At 39.9% G+C, this 15,114-nt stretch overlaps 1 protein-coding gene across 8 annotated transcripts in view; it reads right to left on the reverse strand.

Annotated features, from left to right (window-relative positions):
- Positions 1–15,114, reverse strand: part of plce1 (phospholipase C, epsilon 1) — a 96,398-nt gene that overhangs the window by 75,749 nt on the left and 5,535 nt on the right. For 7 of the 8 annotated variants that reach the window (XM_037754320.1, XM_037754319.1, XM_037754318.1 and 4 more), the window contains exons 2-4: positions 2,018–2,385; positions 755–1,422; positions 134–529 (exon numbers count right to left, since the gene is read on the reverse strand). In XM_037754320.1, the coding sequence (XP_037610248.1) occupies positions 134–529; positions 755–1,375 (1,017 nt within the window). In that variant the 5' untranslated portion in view covers positions 1,376–1,422; positions 2,018–2,385. Of the gene's footprint in view, positions 1–133; positions 530–754; positions 1,423–2,017; positions 2,386–10,326; positions 10,453–15,114 lie in introns of those variants that run through there. The other variant, XM_037754315.1, reaches the window with a different exon arrangement.

Below are 15,114 nucleotides of genomic sequence, written 5' to 3' on the forward strand. Positions count from 1 at the left end.
ATATATTTACTGTAATAAATCAATGAAACAAATAAACATAAAATAAAAATGTTCAACATATCAACTGAACACATTGGTTCAAGAAACAAATTCTATATAACACCAACAGAAAAGGAATTTTGCATGTAAATACCTTTTGATTGTTCTTGAAGAAGCGCCTCACCAGGACAGTGGAGCGCTCTTTACGGTTCCTCATAAACTCGGCGTTATCCAGGAGACCCTCTCCATCCCCCTCATCGCTGCTGCTGTTCCTGGTCGCTCCTGATGATAACCTCTCGTCGTTCCTCAGGGTTCTCCTCACGGTTTCGAGAGATGCTCGTCTCAGAAACACTTTCTCCAGGGAGCATTTGTTAACCCTGGGCTTTCTGTTGAGCCCCTCTAAACTCGAGTAGATGTTGAGACGGTGCCGGTGGACGCTTCCGTTCTGGTGATGCTGGCGGTGGTTGGTAACGGGGGAACTACTGGGAGATGACGCCAAAGAGCTCGGCTCACTGGATGGACTGTACCCAGACGAGCGGCAGCGTGATGTCTAGATGCAGAAAACAGGACAAATTAAAATAGTCTTAATGATGTTTCTTTACAGCAGTGCCTCGAACTATCGAGGCATTTCATTTACAGTCTAAACATTGTGATGTTTATTTTTCTCATCTTGCGCTAAAAACAAGCAACAGAGAACACCTAACACATCTTTGGTGTAGCAGCTAAATTTATATAATTTGCAGATACCAAGACTATCAACTTCCTTCTTTATTACCTTGTGGAAAGCAAGCCCAGACACAGGCAGGCTGCTGCGACGGAGGTGTCGCTGGTTGGCTAGAGAGGGACTTGGGCAGGGACTGGGAGTTTGAAGGGGGCTGGATTTGGGGCTCGGGCTGAATCCAGGGCTGTGGCAACAATACATGTTTGGACTCATGTAAAGGCTAGACAGGGTGCAGGAGCAGCGGGTGCTGCCAGTTCTGTTTCGGCCTGCATCCACACCCTCTCCAGGGTTGTCCAGCTGGCACGGAGATCCCTCTGAACCTCTCCCAGGTATCGCAGTAACGGTGTTAGTTATTCCTTCAATTCTCCTGCCAGCCGACAGCTCCGGATAAAGTTTCTCTGCGGCACTTGAGAGTTTTGATCTGTAATCCAAACACTCGTATTCCTCGTCCAAAATTGTCCCTTTCCCACTGTCACACGACAGCTTCCTATAGAAGAGGAGGGAAGGGCTGCTCCGCTGTTTCGAGTGCCACAATTGGTCAGAGTATCGCCACGCTTCCTGGCTGTCATTTGCGGGTCTGGCTTCTCTGTTGGGTCGGCTCCCGGCGGATGGAGGCGAAGCCCGCTGAGCCACGACTACAGCCCCGACCTGTGTCTGATTTTCTTCAGTAGCCATCGCGTCTCCCTGGAGCGTCCTGCTTTATCCTTTGTGTAGCTGCAGCCCTGAAAATAAGGAACACGTTGCTGTTGATGGCAGTTAAAGAGGACCTATTATACTGGTATTTGGGGTTTCTACTCCCCCCCTAAACTATATAACTCACTAAAGGAAAGGAAAAAAAGCACAAAGGCATAAAAGGTCCCCTTTAAGCAGGAGAAATCTAACCTAACAGCATTTAGAAAAACTTCCAAATTTGTTTTTTTATCTTTTTTTATCTAAAATTGGTGCATGTATCAGTCAAATACATTTCTCTAAGACTCTCTTAATCCCTGACATTTGAGAAGCGGCGTCTTCCATCTCAATTAGTGGCTCCATAGAGCAGCAAGAGGAAATGAAATTTGCAGAGGAAATGAAATTTGCAGACTTCCAAACCCATATATTGTGCAAGGTGACAGCACTGTCATGTTTATAACTCAGATGGTCTAGAAGATGACTAATGATGGTGAGTTTTCCCTGAATGAAACTAGGGGGCATTCAAGCACATCTCTCTCTTGCAGCTTCACCTTGTGATTGATTAACTGGATGAGTGACTGATTGAGCTACAAAACATCATCATCGATATCAAACCTTCGGTATTTTAGTTAAGTTCAAAATACTTACTTTGATGATGAGAGAGATCTGCTTCAGGTCATGCTACTCAACAGTCCAAAGCTTCTTTTTCTATTTCAGTGTGCCATCATGGTCATAGGCCTGTGCTGCTGCTGCTGCTGGGGCGAATAATACCTTCAGCTTCCAGTGACCTCTTGAGTGACTAAGACAACATGTCCATACAGAGTGAGCTCTGTGTGTTGTAGAAACAGAAGCTTGTGCAGCTGTACAAACCGCCAGATAGAGAACCCACGGAGGTCACCCTGGAGGACTGAGGAATTTCCTTGATAGTACGGTTCACAGTCGCAGCTTACAAGGCCATGTGTGTGCCCCGATTGGTCCTGACATGTATCTGTGGCATAGTTATCCACTTGCAGGCCCTGGCAGAGAAACAGAGAGAACACAGACGCACCAATCATTATTTACTTACCAAACATATTCAAACAGTATTAAGTGAGAGAGCTAGAAAGTTCAAGACTAAGTGAAAAAAAGAGATGTGGAAAAAAAAACTAAAACAAACATGAGAAACACATTTAACTGACTTTAAAAGATTCAAAATATCTCTCTTCTTTCAACACATCTTATCTATAACTATTCAACAAAATCACCGCACAGAGAGTGAGCCATTGTGACCGAAACGACTGAAACAACAAATACTGAATTTCAGCGGGGAAGGGAAAAATGCGGGAAGGAACAACACTCATTTTGACACCCGTAACAACTACCAACTTTCTGGGGCAATAAGAATAAAACTATAAACAGTACATTTTATCTCCATTGCCTGAGAAGATGTATGAGGAGTAGGATGTGTTATGTGGTTGGTATAGTTAAATAACTAAGTTATCACCTCTCAGAGGTTTAATTGAATTCTTCAGTAATGTTGTGTCTTGGAGAAATAGTTATGGATTAACTCTATGGGAAGTCATATCGTCACCAAAGTACTTTAACAACCTGCCATGTGGTCTAAAAATCCCTATCTAGACATCCCACAGTTATCTAACATCATCCTGAACTTACATTTTCTAGATGATTAGACTGGGTTGGATTGGTGCAATGCAATTAGTATCTTTAAAAGACAGTTTCAATGCCAGCTCTCCATGATGTGATGTCAATGTTAAATAACTTCAGAATAGGAGGACCCTGGTGGCTTAGGGGTTAAGGCGCTGATCATGAACTTAAGCATCCGAAGCTTAAGGCCTTTGCATATCAAGTCTGTATGTTTTATCCAAAATTGTTGCATTTTTAAAAATAAATATGACCTCACATATCAATCCCGTTTACACACTGGCTCCGAAACTTTAGTCTGTCATTAAAGTCTCGGAACAGGTTAGATTTTCTGCATTTGTTTGCATCCGTCAAAAGGCAAAAGAGGGTTGTTTGACCACTAGGAGCCACCGCCTGTGCAAACATCATCATCCAAAATGGCAAGATACACATTCTTTTGTTGCATGTCATTCCACATCTCTCTCTCCCCCCCTTGTTTCCCATCATCCAAAAATACTTGAAAAACCTTAGATTAAAATATGAAAGATTAAAACAAAAATCCAGGTGGGAACAAATCTTACTGGATTCCAGACAGTGTGTGCAATCGTGACTCATTTCACTGTTATTAGTGTTAAGTGTTACAACATGCTTTGAGTTTGCAATGCTAGTAAATAAACCTTTTTTTCTTTTAGCTTTTTTATGCCTTTATTGGATAGTGACAAAGACAGTATTGAAAGGGGGGAGACGCTGGCGCCGCTAGTAAATACACTTTTATCAATCAAGCGTTGATACTTCCCCATACTTCCCTCCTCCACAACCACAAACACTGGTTCATGTTATCAAGGTATTTGACTACAATTATCACAAACAGCTGTTTTTTATTTTTTTGATATTGTCCAGCAGTCTTGAAATACAAGACTCTTGTGTTTTAATGAAAGCACATACTGTTAAAAAAGAAGCCACTTATGCAAACTCAGTAGAATGCCAGTTGGAAAAGAGCAAAAGCCAACTTATGAAATTGAACAGTTCGCTTTCAGTGGCTGGCTTTCATCACACACAGCTCTACAATAAATAGGAAATGATGTCTCTTATCCAATATCTCAGAAAAAAAAAAAAAAAAAGTATTCTGTCTAGACCAATCCAGCCCACTGGTAGGTGAATGAATCAGAACTGGGCAGAGACTAGTTATGCAACCTGCTTGCATGAATTACATCCATAACAGACACACCAAACCCACAACATGCATACTAATAGTGTGGTTCTTGTACCGACCAACGGTGGCCAGCGATGTATAAAGCCCCAAAACTAGTGCCCGGCCGAAACCTCATAATTAAAGCGACCACAGCCCTTAATTCTCTGCCAAAATGCGTGGGCCACAGTAGGAATGTGGGACCGACCCAGAGAGGGAGGATCAGCTACACTGTTAGTGTATGTGTGGGAGAGAAAGACAAATACAAATGGGGAGGGAAGGGCTCAACTCATTGATCCTTGGTAAATCAGGCAGTCAAGGCATTCTTATGTCGTTACAGGTTACTGAAATAATGGTATACTTGCATGCCTGGACACATTTATTGGTACCCTTTAGAAAAGATAATAAATAATTGGATTACAGTGATTAATTAGTATCAGATGTAACCTTATCATCAGTCATTCAGCCTATTTATATGATGAAAAGTAATCACTGTGCTGTTTTGGTATCAGCGCCGTGTTATCAATACATAGTCGGACGATGGACGCTACAAAGTGAAAATGAAAGTGTCTGCTCCATACGGCAGAAGTCAGATTTCACACACACGGGACAAGAGAGAGTTGACAGACAAGACTATCAGATTTAAACCCAATGTCACAGCCGGTGTGCGTGGCGCGAGGGGTGGCAGGTAGAAACTCGCAGCCCCGCAGGGAAAGCTGAACCGGAGATGCCAAACACACAGCCATCCGACGTTAAAGATCAAAGTAAGCGCTCTACACATAATGAGCGTCATCTTTTCTTGTAAAATGTCCATTGTAATGGGTAACACCGGTGTAGTCTGAAGTTTATTAAGCGGTGGGAAAATGTCATCGCCATGACATCCCTAGTGCACCACACTGAACATGTACAAGAGGAGGCAAAGGAGAGAGTCGTCTGAGGAGATCAGAAAGAAAATAATAGACAAGCAGCACAAGACCATCTCCAAGCAGCTTGTTGTTCCTGTGACAACAGTTACTTGCAAATATTATTAAGAAGTTTAAGGTCCATGGAACTGTAGCCAACCTTCCTGGGCAAGGCTGCAAGAGGAAAATCAACCCCAGATTGAACATGGTATGAATGATAGAAAAAGAACAAAGGATAACTGCCAAAGAGATACAAGCTGAGGTCATGGTACGTCAGTTTCTGATAGCACCATGTGGGCTTCATGGAAGAAGACCCAGGAGGACTCCACTTTTGAAAGAAAAACATAAAAAGGAATTTGCTAAAATGCATATTGACAAGCCACAATCCTTCTGGGAGAATTTCCTTTGGATAGATGAGTCAAAACTGGAGCTTTTTGGCAAGACACATCAGCTATGTTCATAGACGAAAACATGAAGCTTTCAAAGAACAGAGCACAATCATACCTACAGTGAAACATGGAGGAGGCTTGGTTATGTTTTTTATGCTGCTTTGCTGTGCCTGGCACAGGGTGCCTTGAATCTGTGCAGGGCACAATGAAATCTCAAGACTATCAAGGCATTCTGGAGCAAAACGTACTGCCCAGTGTCAGAAAGTTCTGTCTCAGTCGCAGGATATGAGTTCGCCAACAAAAGGATAATAACATTGGACTATTCTGAAGTTATGAGTCTTGATCTGAATCCTATCAAACATTTATGAAACTTGCAGTCTGGAGAAGGCACCCACGCATCAAACCGAAAACAGCTGGAGCAGTTTGCTCAGAAGGGGTGGGCCAAACTACCTGTTAACAGATGCAGAAGTCTTATTGTGAGCTACGGAAAACGTTTGATTAAATGTTGTGCCACAAACTGTTAGGTTAGGGGTCCCATCGTTTTTTTGTCCATGCCAATTTCATTTGTTGAATAAAAAAATCAAAAGCAAAGTCGGATTTCTTCTATTAAATATGGAATAAACCATGGTGGATGCCAATTACTTTTGTCCGTTTCAAGTTATTTCAGAGAAAATTGTGCATTCTTCGTTTCTTTTTGTATTGAGGGGTACCAACAAGTTTCAGCATGTCTGTATTATCAAGGTGTCTGTGTCGGATGTCTGCAGCCTCTTCAAGGCTCTGTGCTACTTTCACACAGACAGGACTTAAGCCAAACAGATGAGACAGACAACAAGTGCTCCTTTCATGAGCTCACAGTGACATCTAACCTTCACATGACCTGTACTATGCAGCTCAGCTGTAGCCTTTTGAAGACACTGATTTGATGGCTCAAAAAAGGTTGATAATGGGACATTTAGAGATGCCACTGCTTGATTTATGCTCATTTTTCTTATTGCCAGAACATTTCTCCACAAATCTACAATGGCATTTTGAATCAACTGCATCCGACGCTACACTAGAGGCAGGTTTTACAAACAAAACAGACCTGCATTGAACACTAGGCATCATTATTGTTTCACTGAGACAGTTTTAAAAGAGTGAGCCCCTCCTGTAATAAGAAATAAGAGACATGCCAAGATTCAGAATTTCCCAGAAACTAATAAACGCCTAGTAAAAATTAAATTGGAATAGGCCAGAGAAGGTGGTTACAGTTAGTATTTTTTTATTAAAATGGGCTTTAATAATCATTATTATAGAGCGAATAAAAAAATACTTCATTTTGCATGAAAGACATGCAAAAGTACTTGATGGAAAGTAGGATGCCAATGTAAAAATCTGAATTAATATCACAGATCACAATCAGCACATGAGCAGAGCAAAATAAGGCTGGTGGAAACTGTCCAAAACAGGATTTGTGGCCTTTCATATAACAGATTTGGGAAGTCAGGGAAGACTGGTGATCATGGGATGTTCATAACATTTACCTGTATTAACCCAATAATCTGTTTTATATGAGAAAGATATTTTAAAAATAACTAATTTTCCCTGCCTGGTATCAATAATGTCCATCTTATTAAATTAAATATGATTGATAACAAAACAAAACCCAAACATTGAAAAGACACAAACATGCAGTATATTAGCCCAAATAATTTATCACAGTGGTTCTCAAAGTGGGGTCTGGGGACCCTCAGGGGGTCCGTGGCACTCTGCCAGGTGGTCCGCGAAATAATTTGGTATAAATTATAAAATTGTGCTGTATCATTAAAAAGTACATATCTACAGATGGCGAACATTGCACCAATGTGTCCCAATACTACCACCCACGTTAGATTTGGAGCTAATAGAAACTTGATGTCACATATGATTGCGACATCACCTCAACCTGTCATGAATCTGTCACTTCACCCAGGATGCAACAAACCATTCCTGCTGCTGCTTAGCTTATTAGCCAGCTAGCCAGCTGGTGAGCATGGAGAAATATTTGTGTCAGTCCACATCGTCAAGTGACGCTAAGGCCAAACTAGCTAAACTGAGAAGATATGACAACAGTTATATTGAGTTTGGTTTTATTGAGAACATTGACGGAAGATCAAAATGCATCATGCGTCTTCCGTTGCTGGCGAACGAAGCCATGAAGCCAGCCAAAATAAAGTGACACCTGATGACAAAGCATCCAAGGTTGAGAAACCGGATTTAACTAACTACAAGTTCCAAGGTAAATAATGGATTTCAATGTGTCATTTGCACAATATACCACAGACTAGGGATGTCACGAGAACCGATACTTCGGTACCAAGTCGATGCCAAAATTTAAAAAAAACGTGATGGTACTCTTTTACGGTACGATGCCTGTAATCAGGGTCCGAAATGAACAAGCGCCAAATGCGGGTCGATTTTCCGTTTGGCAAGTAACTCTCTGAAGTTTCCTTTTTCAGAGATCCTTTATTAATTTGTTTGAGAAGAGGATTCACTCGTGTTGAAATTGCTGAACTGAAAAAACTGATCAGAGATCCTTTATTGATTTGTTTGAGAAGAGGATTCACTCGTGAGGGAAAAGACTGAACTGAATTTCTATCTTTTGTTGTTTATTGCTAAATATCTGAAAAGTGGTGCTTTTTTTATTGTCATCAAAATATAATATTAGCATTTTAAATAAGTATTTAATGGTCTGTCACCATGTCAGTGAATTTAAAGAACTGCTTGCAATCTGAGGATATACATATAGAGAGAGTGTGTGTGAGCGTGTACAGCCGCTGCTGTTTTCTTACAGATCTTTGAGCTATACCTGAGGAATAAAGTCTCATAATGTTCCTTTTTTTTTTTTTTTTACCGTGGTATCGAATTGGGTATCGAGAATCGTGGAAAATTCACTGGTATTGGTATCGACCACTAGATTTCTGATATCGGGAAATCCCTACCACAGACTGCAACTGAAACTCGCCTGGAGATACACAGCTGATAAAAAGGAGACACCTCAAGACTTCTGACGCACCGGTATGCTGATGGAATGTTTGAGGGAAAAATCTACACCGCAGCTGAGCTAGAATAAAATCAAGGGGGTTTTCCCGAAGCCCTTATCTTTATCAGCAAGTTATCAGCAATCATGTCATAAAACATTTTTTTGAGTACTCTGTTCTTCACTATGGTGAGAGCCCACCTTGATCCACAACAGGAAGAAGCTCATCTGAATGTGTCACAGTCAACAAACCGGTCAAACCGGATATATCACAAGTTGGATTAAGAATACTTTTAGCCACTACATGTGTTGTCATTCCTGCCAGATAAGAAACACTAACCCTTTGGCTTCAAATCCTAATTTCTTTCAATCATATTTCTTTTATATTTAAAGTAGTAAATAAATGTAATAATAATAATAATATATTGGATTTATATAGCGCTTTATATTAATCTCAAAGACGCTTTAACATAGTCGGGGGGAAAATGGTGTGAGACAGACAGACAGGAGACGAACGACAAAAAGCGACATACACAGGAACAATCACATACATACACATGGACTGATGGGTAGGGGGAAGGAGGGGGGCTACGGGTAAGCAGATGAGAAAAGATGTGTTTTGAGGCGGGACTGGAATGTGGTGAGGGAATCGGAGTCTCTGATGAGATTGGGGAATGTGTACATGTGTGTACGTGCCTGTAATCCCAATTGCCTGAAATCACAAATCAAGTTTGGTATGTATGATTTGTTATGGGCACCAACCTGCCATTGACCTTGGGCGTAGTTATAAAAGAGAGGTTGGCAAAAGTAGCACAGGCAAGTCACAGCAAGTACTACAAATCGGAGGAGCAATGAGAAACGAAAGTGCAGTAAAATTAAATGTACAGACACAATTAAAAAACGTGGTAAACAACAATGTTCTCTTTGGGAAACCATATGTGTTCATCGTCTGCCGCTTCGGCTAATGTTGTGGCTGTACAGATTTTAGCTGTCGCGTTAAGGCTGATGTCATTCGAGGACATGAAACTGACACGCGACACATGTTGTGGCGTGAACCTGTCCCAATTATGGGTCAGGAGGGCGAGGCTACCACAACACTTTAAGCTACTCAAGGCAAGAAGTCGCGTACTGTCGCTTTAAATCCTGAAGTCATGCTGCCTGGGGGCATGATAAAACAGCTGTGCTTGTCATCAAGCTAATTTCACAACACACTGAAATTAGCAACAGGATAGCATTTCCACACTGTGATTATTTCCAATGGAAGCATGTGGACTTCAAGTAAGGTTTAATATAGATGTGCTACAGCTTCTCATTTAGTCTCCATCCTCATGCATATTTAATTCTTATAAATAGCAGAAATAGCAAATTAAATGGCAATAATAAAGACTTCTCAGCACCACCTGCTATGTGATTATCTCAAACGGTGAAATTTACAAACACACACCAATAATGAAATCTCTGCAGTAAGTTAGTGAACCAAAAAAAAACAACCACGCACACACACACTAAAACACAGTTCAAAGTAGCTCTTGTTATCAGCTGAACTGTGACCCTGGACGGGAAAGCAAATCGCTCTCTTTGGCTAAATCTCAGCCTTGGGCTAAAAACGCAGACAGACACACACACACACACAAATGGGGAAACCAGGTCACGCAGAGTGACAAGTGCATTGACCAAGAAAACCAATCACTTCTACTTCACTTGTTGTATTATATACACAATATTGTCCAGCACATGGCACTCATAATACCAGGCTTCTTTTCCTAGACAACATCTAAAATGGTATACAAATCTAAGTGCTATAATTAGGTTTATATATATATATAATTAGTCAGGTATAATTTGATGGCAATACTTACATAAATGTAGACAACAAGCCTTGTAAAAAGTCTAATGTAGATCTAATGCTTTCGGTTTCCCAGGTGAGTCAGGATTCCCGCTCTCTATCTTGCTGTCAGCTGAATGAGACGGAGAGGGAGTGTGAGAGACAGAGAGAGACAAAGACTGACATGAGGGACGGGCCTTCCAGTCAGTCTGCAGGTTCAGCACCCAATCAGAATGCGTTTCTGAAGTTTGTTTATATAGCTGTTGTCACCTTGATAGTCATCTGACTGACAGCTATGACACAAAACAAAGGACTGCAGTTACACACAACTATTTCATTTCATGAAATATTTATGAATGGTTACTGTCCAAAATGAGATACTGTAGATCTATGCTGGTATGCTGTTTTAATGCGTGATGTGATAGCAATAGTTAGATAGAAATGTGCTTATTTGTTTTGTAATAGAAATATAAAAAAAATACTTGTGGGACTTTCTTTAAAAAACAAATGGCCAAACATGGGCTTGTGTACTTCTTTAAAAAGCTTGTATACCAGTGTCAATGACCTTTTTTTCCATGACCAAGACGAAACAATGACAAGACAGCACCGAGGTCATTAAACACTAACAGTGACGATATCAAACATGCAATATCGTTGACGAAAGGAAACGAGAAAAAAATGTAGTTTGAAAACAAAAACCTAACCAAAATCTGTCTTTATTTGTGTCACCTTCTCTTTCCCTCTCTACGTCTCAAACACGGCAGCAGCACTGAGTCCATATCTGTCCTTCTTGTCTCACACCTCACTCCTGACAGTTGTGCTACTATAATGCATTAAGTTAGCGGTTTGCGGGTCGGGTCAGGTTCGGGTCGTTGATTAACACATATATTTACGGGTTGGCTCTCATAACGGACCGGTGGTCGCGACTGAACCGCACATCACTAATGAGCGCAGTCAGGAGGACTCAAACTAACTGCAAAGCTGCATTCTTAATCATTCAAACATTGTTTTTCATCAGATTATGATAAGATACAATTTTATGTGAAACAGTTTGACTAAAATGACAGAAATGTTCAATATAATCTGATGACTAAACAGGAAACAGGAAAAAATAGCTAACAAAATTAAGAAAGAAAACATTTTGACTAAAATCTAATGACTTTTCGGTGACTAAAACGTTTTGAGCTGTCGCCGACTAAAACTAGACTAAAACTATGAAGGATAAAAATGACTAAAAGGTAAATAAAACTAATAAGCATTTCCGTTTTAAGACTAAATCTAAAATAGCTGCCAAAATTACCACTGTGTATACTTTAACCGAAGCCAAGGAAAACTGTGATCTCAGCTGCACCGCTGGAAAAACCTGATGAAAACGAGGACAGACAGTTGTCTGCTCATCTCGCTTTAAAAGAGAGCTGCTGGGTACTACCAACATATTCCGTGCTGCAGTAAAGTGTAACAGATGTTGACGAGTGCAAAAGGGGATGATCTCAGCACCTCTGACAGTCCTGAAGAAACGGGATCTAATCAGAATCAGATGCTTAACAACAAAACTGTATTATACTTTTCTTTGTGTTTGTGGGTGTGTGGCAGTTGTTCCCTCATTCATCTCCAAAAGGGTATTTCCAAAGTGCCATCCATCAATTGTAAAATGATGTACAGAATAATTTGTTTTGGAGCTAACACCATGTAATACTAATTTTGCTTTCACATTGAGGGCATGTTACAGTATTTCAATGTGGGGCAGTCAGTTTGACATCCACAGGAACACATCAGTGAAGTCTCAAGTCTTACTGGTGAGTTTTAGTCAATTTTAAGGGCATCTCACGGCCATGAAGTGAAATTATCAGTGACTGTCCGAATAACCAAAAATATAACAAATGTGTTTTAAAACATTTGTACAGTGATTAAGTGGCGCTAGCAGCCTTAATTCTATTTGCACCGAGTGTACAGTTTTTTGGTGGTCTTGCTGTTGCATTTTGTTGTTATTGCCTAACTGTTAAGATGATGCTACTAAATAAGGGAATCCGTTGCTTTTGCGCTTAATGCCGACTTTTACTACATGTTTCTCTTGGCGATGGCGCCTTATGCACGGGCTTACAGAGAGGCTGAAACCCCGGCAGTGAAAATGTTGTTTTTGAAAGGCTAAACTCCAACAAATATGGACTGAAGCAGAATATCTCGTTAGATAAAAACATGTTGTGAATTTTGGAAATGATTACATCATTCTTTTTTTCAATAAATTCGGACTTTTGGCGCAATGAACAGACATGCAAAAAAAAAAGCAGCCCAGCATTCGAATGTTGACATTATGACTGTGTGGGTGTGTATGTAGCTATGTAGGCTATGTGAGATGTGTCATCAAAAATGATAAAACGTTTTTAATATGGACTCTCGGAAGATTAGCCAACTAGCTAAAAACAACAAAAATCAAATCAAATCAAATGAATGAAGCTTCGAACTATTCGGTACAGCCCTCCGTATTGTCTTATATAGTTGTTGATACTCCATTTACTATATAACTGTATTTCAATGTATGGAAGTAGGAAACTATTACCCATAAGCACTTGATAAGCAAGTGGTAGATCAAAGCTCAACGTGGTCATCATAACTGATCGGTGAATTTGAATCCAAATTTGGCACAGCTCTAAAGTATGCCACAGTTTTTTTTTAGAAGTTGAGACATTCAACCACTTACTAAAATTATGGATTTAAACACTAATGTCCCTTGTGTAATAACCTTTTGTCTCATGGGTAGTCAATCAAAATGAGTAACAATTTGTTTTAGGACCGGAACATTTTTTGAACCCCACGTCCTAAATCATTGTTTATCCCCTCAACGGGAGGCCTCCGTGTTCACATAAAAGCCTTTTTCTAATGTTCATTCATGGGGGATTATTTCACAACTCATCCAAACGATGACTCATGGCCTGCCTGGTATGTGATTAGGTCCAACTTCCCATGCAGTGCAGCAAAGTAAAGCCCAATCAGTGAGGTGGAAATCAGTCCCATGAATTACAAACTTTATGCTTCATATTTGAGATTACTTTTAAGCTTACTTTGATACTACTACATCTGTGGATGAGGAAAGTAAGAGAGAGAGTAAATGACATGGAAAATCGAAAAAGTTTAAAAGGAGAGCTGGATTCAAACAGGGCTGAAATGCCACTTATCCTCCTGAGCCTCCAAAATACTCCACTAAATACTTCACGCTAGGATTCAGCACTGGATCTTTAGCATTCCACCAGCATAATAAGCAGGTCAGCGAGAGAAGGAATCCCCTTTTCTGTTGTATTGGGGCCACGGAAAAAAAAAAGGCATGCCATGTGAGTACAATAGAGTGACGCTCCAACTGGTGTCACCCAACTGCAAAGGAACAGTCACGCACTGAAAACACAGCTTGCAATTAGATTATCTTTTCAGTCATGAGTGCTCTGGGGATGCCAAAAGGTGACTACTAGTACTGTGAAGAAAAGACTAATCTAAGAAAGAAAAAAACAATCCCGTAGAATGAATATTACACATGTTAGAGAATGTAATGCAACTAGGGATGCACTGATAACATAGTATAGCTATCAGTCTTAATCTTGACAAAAACACTAAATTGGCTATTAGAAAAAAATAATCTCCCTTCAAATACTAATTATTGACAAGTATTCCCAGGGACATTATGACAATACTAAACTAAACTTTATAATACAGTGAGCTGGTAAAAACAACAATAACTAGTAAAGAAGAATTTTTGACAATCAATGCATCAGGTATCCAAACCACAAGGGCTGTGCTTGATCAAAGAAATTCTCAGTCGACTAACACTCAAACGATTGTGTCGATTATTCAATTACTTGATTTAATCGACAGAGCTGTAAAACTGAGTTTCCCCACAAAGAATCACACAAAAACACCACTTTAAATCTTGTGTTTACCAGAGATGTGCTACTACATTTCTTGGAAATAAGTCATTCAGCATGAAACAAAGCATAAAAACTACATATCGACTAAAGAAATCTTAATCCACTAAGACCAAAACAACCAATTAGTCGACTTATTGACTAAGAGGGGGCAGGAATACAAACCACAGTGCACATTGATGGCTTATTAAGAGCTTTGTAAGAATGTGAATTAGACTGTATAACGTAAGGTAGATACTCAGTGTTGTGGAGCTGTATTGGAAATCAAAACATGTATAGTGTAATCTCTAAGATCCAGTAAATGAAAATCCTGTAGAGCTGCAACAATTAATCGATTAATTAATTAGTTGTTAACTATTAAATTAATCGGTTAAAATTTTGATAATCGGTTTGAGTCATTTAAAAAAAAAAAAAAATCAATATTCTCTGATTCCAGCTTCTCAAATGTGAATATTTTCTGTTTTCTTTACTCCTCTATGACAGTAAACTGAATATCTTTGCGTTTTGGACAAAAGGAGATATTTAAAGACGTCATCTTTGTTAGTTGCAGCCCTAAAATCCTGCACAGTTCCCTTTAAATCGTTCATGCAAAAGACCCCCCCCTCTCTTTAACACAGGGGGCCAGAGAAGAAAAGACGCATCATATGACTACAATAGAATCACATTCCTTAAACTGGTCCCAGTTGAAAAGAAGCTGACGAATGTTACCATGCAGTGCAAAGACCTAGATAAAAAGGGAGAGATCAGTGCAGCTGGGAAATATGAAAAATCTTTAAGTGCTTTAGGATAGAAGTGGAAAATCCACTAATAAAAACTAAAGTAATTTGAATCTTTCTGATTGCAACATACTGCATGTAAGTTCTGTTTTAATTTGGATTTTTTGCATTATTGTCAAAATGGCTGTGGGTATA

Source organism: Sebastes umbrosus, chromosome 20, assembly GCF_015220745.1.
Source record: "Sebastes umbrosus isolate fSebUmb1 chromosome 20, fSebUmb1.pri, whole genome shotgun sequence".
Taxonomy (NCBI): Eukaryota; Metazoa; Chordata; class Actinopteri; order Perciformes; family Sebastidae; genus Sebastes; species Sebastes umbrosus.